General features: G+C 34.9%; 2 protein-coding genes across 2 annotated transcripts in view; one reads left to right on the top strand and one right to left on the bottom strand.

Moving 5' to 3' along the window:
- Window positions 1–971: 971 nt before the first annotated feature.
- LOC136840409 (uncharacterized) lies at window positions 972–3,498 on the bottom strand. Its single transcript, XM_067107089.1, has 3 exons — window positions 3,490–3,498; window positions 1,813–1,949; window positions 972–1,368 (listed from the first exon to the last, which is right to left on the bottom strand). The coding sequence occupies exons 1-3, from the start codon at window positions 3,496–3,498 to the stop codon at window positions 972–974; spliced, it is 543 nt and encodes a 180-aa protein (XP_066963190.1).
- A 3,137-nt stretch (window positions 3,499–6,635) lies between these two features.
- The window catches only part of LOC136840408 (KH domain-containing, RNA-binding, signal transduction-associated protein 2-like), an 85,144-nt gene continuing 83,255 nt past the window's right edge, over window positions 6,636–8,524 (top strand). The window contains exons 1-2 of the mRNA XM_067107087.1: window positions 6,636–6,642; window positions 7,129–7,247. Of these exons, the coding sequence (XP_066963188.1) occupies window positions 6,636–6,642; window positions 7,129–7,247 (126 nt within the window). The remainder of the gene's footprint in view (window positions 6,643–7,128; window positions 7,248–8,524) is intronic.

The following is an 8,524-nucleotide window of genomic DNA, read 5'->3' as shown; positions in this document are numbered from 1 at the left end:
ATTTAAGAAAGAGGTCCTATAGTTCTTTATTTATTCATTAATTTATCTATTTATATATTTATTTATATTTATATTCATTTATTTATTTTTATAAGCGAGTCTCGTTGTCGTAATGGTGTTCATGTCATTGTTGTTGTTTTTGTTGTTCTAGACTTATCTGGCCTTATGCCAGCACGAGCTCATACTCTAGACCAGCAGATAACACGCACCTATAATTATAGTACCTGTGGAAGAGAACAAAATCAAACTAAACGAAAAAAAAAGAAAAATCGAAGTATAATTAGGGGCCGAGTGTGAGGGGATCATTTGGCTAGTTAGAGAGGAGGTCTTCTTGGGTCCGTTTTTATTGCGCAGAGGGCGACGGGGCTGGCTATCTGATGATGCCCTTTTGTAGCCCAGGCTCGACGGATATACGGAAAGGAATAAGAGAATGGAAGGAAGGAAAGGATAGGAACGTAACAGAACCAGGCTTGTATATGCGACATCTAAGCCTAAGCTTAGTGATGAAGGGGGATGTAGAGAACCACTTGAAACTGTAGTGAAAGTAAGTGTAGTGGGAGAGGGATAGAATGTGATGGGTTCCTCTGTATGGAAGGGGAACAAGGTAGGAGAAAGGAAGGAAGGAAGAGGAAAGAAGGAGGATGAGGAGGAAGAAAGAGAGCCGAGAATAAAAAGGTAGAAAATCTCTTGAACCTGTAGTGAAAGTAAGTGTAGTGGGAGGGTGATAGAATGGGATGGGTCCCTCCGTATGTAGGGGGAACGAAGGAAGGAAGAGGAAAGAAGGAGGAGGAGGAGGAGGAGGAGGAAGAAACAGAAACCCGAGAATAAAAGACGAATAAAAGCGTGGCGCGCGATTAACTGCCCGAAGACCATAAAATGGCGTCGTTGTAAGAAGACGTCATAAGGATGATGATGAGTCGTAAAGTGGCTCCTTTTTTATTAGCATACGCGCCCTCCCTCCTTCCTGCACCTCAGAATGGCTTAGCAGGAGGAGGAGGAGGAGGAGGAAGAGCAGAAGGAAGAAGAGAGGAGGAGGAAGGGGAGGAAGAGGAGCAGGAGGAAAGGGAGGAGGAGGAGAAGGAGTTGAGAGACAAATGCTGAGGACGAGGAGGATTAAGGGGAGGAGGAAGAGAGGGAAAAGGCGTCGTTGTAAGAAGAAGAAATGAGGTGGATGATGAGGGAGGAAAGTGGCAGGAGGAAAAGGAGGAGGAGGAGGAGTTGGGAGACTTCCTGAGGAAGAGGAGGAGGAAGAAGGGGAGGAGGAGAGGGAGAAGGAGGTGGAAGAGCAGAAGGAAGAAGAGAGGTGGAGGAAGGGGAGGAAGAGGAGCAGGAGGAAAAGGAGGAGGAGGAGGAGTTGGGAGACAAATCCTGAGGAAGAGGAGGAGGAAGAAGAGGAAGGGGAGGAAAGGGAGGAGGAGGAGCAGGAGGAAGAAGAAGAGGAGGAGGAGGAGGGAGGGGAGGGCAGGAGGACAAAGGGAGGAAGAGGAGAAGAAAGGAGAAGAGGAGGAGGAGGTGGATGAAGAAGAGGAGGAGGAGGTGGATGACGAAGAGGAGGGGGAGGTGGATGACGAAGAGGAGGAGGAAAGGGAGCAGGAGGAAAAGGAGGAGGAGGAGGAAGAAGAGGAAAAGGAGGAGAAAGAGAAGGAGGAAAGGGAGCAGGAGGAAAAGGAGGAGGAGGAGGAAGAAGAGGAAAAGGAGGAGGAGAAAGAGGTGGAGGAAGAGGAGAGGAGGAGGGGAAGGAGTTGAGAGACAAACGCTGGGGAAGAGGAGAAGGAAGAAGAAGAGAGGAGGAGGAGGAGGAGGAGGGGAGACAAATGCTGAGGTGAAGAGGGGGAGAAGCAGGAGGAGGATGACGAAGAGAAGGAGGAGGAGAAAGAAGGGTAGGAGGAGGAGGAGGAGGAGGAGGAAGAAGAGTAGGAGGAGGAGGAGGAGGAGTTGGGAGACAAATGCTGAGGTGAAGAGGGGGAGAAGCAGGAGGAGGATGACGAAGAGAAGGAGGAGGAGAAAGAAGGGTAGGATGAGGAGGAGGAAGAAGAGTAGGAGGAGGAGGAAGAGGAGTTGGGAGATGAGGGGAGGAGGAGGAGGAAGAGAAGGAGGAGGAGGAGGAGGAAGAAGAGTAGGAGGAGGAAGAGGTGGAGGAGTAAGGAGATTTTCAACTTAGTTATTAAAAGGTTGATTTATGGTTACTAAAACTGGCGTCACATCATCGAGGTTATTAACGCCGATTTAGTTATTAACAGGTTAATTTAACTGTTATTAAAGATTGTTGTTCCAGCTCTACTGCCTGGAGTTTTTTTTTTTTTAATTCGTGGATTTTTTTGCACATGTTAATTGATTACTTAAGTATTTGTGTACATATAGATATTTTTCCATTATAATCAGTATTATGAACCAATATAAGAATTCACAATTTTCGCATTCTTTAGGTGACATGTAATTAAAATAATAATAATAATAATGTTGAAAATAGTTATTATTATTATTATTATTATTATTATTATTATTATTATTATTATTATTATTATTATGGGAGAAACAAATTTATTTAGCAATGAAAATGAATGAGTATTTATTATTATTATTATTTTTTATTATTATTATTATTATTATTATTATTATTATTATTATTATTATTACAGAATACCAAAGAGATAACGATTGATTGACAGATCTGAATATGCTCACAATATCTTTGAGTTTGTAGAGTGACGTGCGTTGATTCTAATTCTCACTGATATGTTCTGAACTCATGACACCAGGGTCTTTCAAGCGAAATGAAACATCATATGGAAATTTTAAAAGATAGAAGCGTGTAGTTGTTGTCTAGATATATCAAGAAACATATATATATATATATATATATATATATATATATATATATATATATATATATATATATATATATATATATATATTATGTGTGTGTGTGTATACTTGAAAAGGTCTTCACATACAATCGTATATTGCCTTTAAACTATCCCAATGGGGCCATTCAACCACGGAACATAGGGGCAATTCATGTATAGTACATTCGGGACCAGGTACCTTGAATTATTCAGGTACAAGGTAATGGATACCATTCCTGGATTATTTTATATAACTCCTTCTTTGCTTTTTCTGAATGTTTTTTTTTTCTTGTAGTTGATACTAACATATATTCTATTTTTATCTTTTACTGTTATCTCTTTTGTCTTTTTCTCTTTTAACGGTCGTCGCTTGAAATTTTTTCTCTTTTTTTTTTTGGTTTTGAAAATTTTTTTTTCGTTTACTTTTTCCTTTTCCCGGTGCATCACGTAAACTTGTTATTTCTTCCTCTGAATTATTTTTTCTTAATATTTTTAATTTATTGTTCATATTTTGCTCTCAGAAACCTTTTTGCAATTTTTTTTGCTATCATTAATAAATCCTCTTTTTTTATTTTTTTATTTGTTTTATTTACCATCGTAAAATAATTAGTTTTGACTCTTGCCTCGTAATGTCATTTCTTACCCTTCTCATTTCCTGTTATGTATCTTCTGAATTTTATATTTAGATTTTTCTTTTTCATTATTATATCATCTCTGCTTTCTTTTCGTTCGCTATTTCCTACTTTATCTCTCTTTCTTCTCATACACTGTCACCCCATTCGCCAGAATCGTCATCCGTAAAGTAACAGCTTAATCCTTATGGCTGTCTGCACATTTTCGCAACGCATAATCTTTTCATTTTCCCCCTCTTCTACTTTACCCTGTTCTTACTCTCTGCCAGCGAACAAAAGACCGCTGGCTGGAGCCTGCGCGCGAGCCTGAAAGCAGCTGCAGCACTAAAAGGCCGCCGCTAGAAACTGGAAATCCGCGAAAAGTAAATAAATAAAGAAGAAAAAAAATGGCCCGGCCAAACGGAGATATTCAACTGTCTCCTACAGACTTCCAGAGATGCATTAAGGGTCGTGTTACGGTAATTCAAGCCTGGAATACCGTCCTTACGACCCGACCCTCTGGAATTTTTGTGACATCTTCCAGCGCCCGTTGGTCATTTCCGGACTGGAAATAAAGAGGAAATAAGCACCTCCCGCGATGACGTATTGGAGATTACCCTTCCCCTGCCCGCGTACACAGACGCGCGCGCGCGCGCGCGCGCGAAAAAGGAAGGAGTGGGCGTGAATGATTAAGGTTTAAATTAGTTTTTTTTTATATATTTTTTTATTTCGTAGTATAAATCTCTCTCTCTCTCTCTCTCTCTCTCTCTCTATATATATATATATATATATATATATATATATATATATATATATATATATATATATATATATATATATATATATATATATATATATATATATATATATATATATATATATATATATATATATATATATATATATATATATAATAAAACAATATTTACTCAATACGCATACATTTTTAAACCGATTTCCCCTCCAATAATAATAAGATTTCCCTCCAATAATAATAAGGCAGAAGAAGTGGCCATAGCGAAGGAATTTAATAACAGGGGTTAATAGACCCGGTCTGCAACAAGTGTCCGGAGGCTGAATTTATCCAGCGTCTGAATTAGCAGATTCATTCCAATAACATCCCGGGAATTTCAGGAGATAAATTCAATATATAAAGCAATTGTTGCCTTCTTGCGTCTGACTATTGAAAACCGATCTTGACTTCATTTTTTTGTTTTTGTTTTGTTTTGATTATTTGTTTTTACAGGTTCACTTTTGTGTATCTGCTTTTGAAATCGTTGTTTTTGTTAGTTTTCCGTAAAAGAAAACTAGTGTGCCGGCTTTGTCCGTCCGTCCGCACTTTTTCTGTCCGCCCTAAGTCTAGAAGGCTGCAAATTGGTATGTTGATCATCCACCCTCCAATCATCAGACATACCAAATTACAGCCTTCTATCATAAGTAGTTTTTATTTTATTGAAGGTTAAATTTAGCCATAACCGTGCTTCTGGCAACGATATAGGCCAGGCCACCACCGGGCCGTGGTTAAAGTTCCATGGGCCGCGGCTCATACAGCATCATACCGAGACCACCGAAAGATAGATCTGTTTTCGGTGGCCTTGATAACGCGCTGTAGCGGCTGTACAGAAAACTCGATTGCGCCGAAGAAACTGTAGTCTCCATTCCAAATGTTCGGTTTATTTTCTGTTATTATATTTTTGTCTTTATTATAGATAGTATTAGTATTATAATTTATATATTTATTATATATGCATATATATATATATATATATATATATATATATATATATATATATATATAAATATATATATATATAATATATATATATATATATATATATATATATATATATATATATATATATATATATATATATATATATATATATATATATATATATATCATTATCATTTCGCAGACTAAACTTCAAGGCTACCGAACTTACTCAGGGGGCGGTAATTATCAGGGCTAATCATCTCTAATTAAGAGAGGACTAGCTCTAATCTCGGAGGAGATTAATTGCAGCTCCGGAGCAAATTACGGAGGTCGTTTGTTTACCAAATATCAGACGCTGTAAATAATTATATAGCTTATATGCATACCTTGAAGGAGCGATTGCACAGGTAAGGGATCCTTTGTAATTATTACGTGGGTATGTATGTGTATGTATGTATGTGTGTGGTATGTATATGTGTATGTATGTATACATGTATATATATATATATATATTATATAAATATATTGTATATTATATATATGAATATATATAGCATATATATGTATATATATATATATATATATATATTCCTATATGTATATTAATTATATACATATATAGATAGTATATAGATGAAGTGATAGAATTTTTCCTCAGGAACATTAGTTAGCTAAAGCTTAATTCAGTCTGATGTTATTCATGAAACACATTCACTAATGTAGGAGATGTAAAATCTGTTGATGTAGATATTATTATTATTATTATTATTATTATTATTATTATTATTATTATTATTATTATTATTATTATTATTAGGGATTATGCATATACATGCGTGTGACGCCTCAAGATATTAGAATATTGTAGCTCTTTGCTAAAAGAGATAAATTCTTCCACTTATATAAGATATTATTATTATTATTATTATTATTATTATTATTATTATTATTATTATTATTATTATTATAAGGAACTACATTATGCATATGCGTACGTATTACGTCACAAGATATTTCAACATTATAGTGCTTTGCTAAAAGTGATAATTCTCCCACTTGTAGAAAAGTGGTATATAAACACATTCGCAACACAGGCATATGAAAAACATTTCATTTTTAAAATATATTACGTTCGAAATGCACCCATCCAGCATATGCCTTCCGTAATTTGATTACTCGATATATTTGCTTGAAATATCACGAATTTGAACTCGTGTCTGTGTATATCAATATGAAGCAGTTTTGTTTTTAATTAATATTTCCATGAAACTCAATTATTCTGTGTCCATAAATGATTGGTAAGGTCTCGCCAGTTCATTTTTTTGTGTATTGAATTATTATTATTATTATTATTATTATTATTATTATTATTATTATTATTATTATTATTATTATTATTATTATTATTGTTGTTGTTGTTTTTAATTAATATTTCCATGAAATCGAATTATTTTGTGTCCATAAATGACTGGTAAGTTCTCGCCAGTAAATTTTTGTGTGTATTGAATTATTTTCAATTGAACATTATTATTATTATTATTATTATTATTATTATTATTATTATTATTATTATTATTATTATTAGTGTATTATTATTATAATATATGTATATATATATATATATATATATATATATATATATATATATATATATATATATATATATATATATATCATACAAACACAAACATATAATATATATATATATATATATATATATATATATATATATATATAGAGAGATATAGAGAGAGAGAGAGAGACAGAGAGAGAGAGAACCAACAGTATAATGAGAAATATGATATTAACACCACTGAATCTGTACAGATACAAAATACAGTGTTGATATTTATTGATGTGCGTCAAGTTATTTCAAACCGAACACGAGTTAGGATGTCAATAAAGGTCATTTTCTTATTTGAACTTTTTTATCATTAATTTCCTTTCCTTTTTTCAGAACTGGAACGCGTCCAGAGCGGCAAACGCAGCGAAGAAAAGCGAGCAGTGGAAGTGACCAAAGAAAAATCCATCAAAGTGACAGTCAAGGTCCTCGTGCCGGTCAGGGAACACCCCAAGGTGAGTTTTGAGGGTCCTTCTTATTTCTGTCTTTCTGTCTGTCTGTCTGGCTGTAGAGATTTGGAAGACAATGGGTTAATCATTAGGAAAGGTGGATGAGAGTTGTCGGATGCATCCAGCGATGGGTTAGGCTGCATTTGTCGGAGTTAAATGGTCGAAAAACATCTTAGATAATTAATGATGGATGGTGATAAACTCATGTGAAGAAATGCGCTATGATCAGATGAAAATTTTATTTTTTTATGAATTTATATCTAAATTAGGTCATTTTGAAGACAGGTGGGGCAATCATAAGGAAAAGTGGATTAGATTTTTGGATGTATCCGGTCATGGTGTCTGTCTGTAGATATTTTGAAGGACAGGTGGGCTAGTGATTAGGAAAAGTGGATGAGATTTTTTTTATATCGTGTGATGGACCAGGATGCATTTTCGACGTTAACTGTTCAGGAGATATCTTTAATTATGCAAATAAACATCGTAAATTATTATTATTATTATTATTATTATTATTATTATTATTATTATTATTATTATTATTATTATTATTATTATTATTATTATTCAGAAGATGAACCCTATTCATATGGAACCAGCCGACCACCAAAGGGGTCACTGCCTTGAAATTCAACCTTCCAAAGAACATTACGGTGTTCATTCGAAAGAAGTAACAGAAGGTAAAGGGAAATACAGAAAGAGGAGAAAAAAACAGATCAATTAACAGAAAAACAAACTAATTAATTAATAAATAAACGAACCGGAATACAAGCAAATTATCAAAAGCGTTCATCATTTCTTCTCCTTTCCGATAATGATGCTTCCCAAACTTACAAAATTGGAATGTTCCTTATCTTCTGATAAGTTCACAGCGAATTACCGCAATCCGCCGCGTCTCTTTATCTCCTTCCTCTGATCTGGTTGGAAATCACAAGGAGTTTCTAGAGATAAGAACTCAAAGGCTGCCTTTGTTCTTTGTTCGTTGGAGCTCGTTAGTTCCAACAAATGCCGCTGCTCCCGTGTGTTTGATATTGTTGCTAATGATGCTTTCTCTCTCTCTCTCTCTCTCTCTCTCTCTCTCTCTCTCTCTCTCTCTCTCTCTCTCTCTCTCTCTCTCTCTCTCTCTTTCTTATTTCCTACTGGACCGGGGCTTAATTGTATGCATACATGCACAGATACATACATACATATTTTATAATATATATGTGTGTGATATATGTATATATGTATATATATATACACTGTTTGTATATATATACTGTATACATACATACATATACATA

Source organism: Macrobrachium rosenbergii, chromosome 7 (assembly GCF_040412425.1).
Source record: "Macrobrachium rosenbergii isolate ZJJX-2024 chromosome 7, ASM4041242v1, whole genome shotgun sequence".
Classification (NCBI taxonomy): Eukaryota; Metazoa; Arthropoda; class Malacostraca; order Decapoda; family Palaemonidae; genus Macrobrachium; species Macrobrachium rosenbergii.
Note: the sequence above shows the minus strand (reverse complement) of the source record. Positions and strands in the feature narration are given on the sequence as shown.

Coding starts and splice junctions, on each gene's coding strand:
- LOC136840409 (XM_067107089.1), bottom strand. Junction 1,369..1,812: donor CCCTCTTCACCTCAGCATTT/GTCTCCCCTCCT, acceptor CCTCTTCCTCAG/GATTTGTCTCCCAACTCCTC.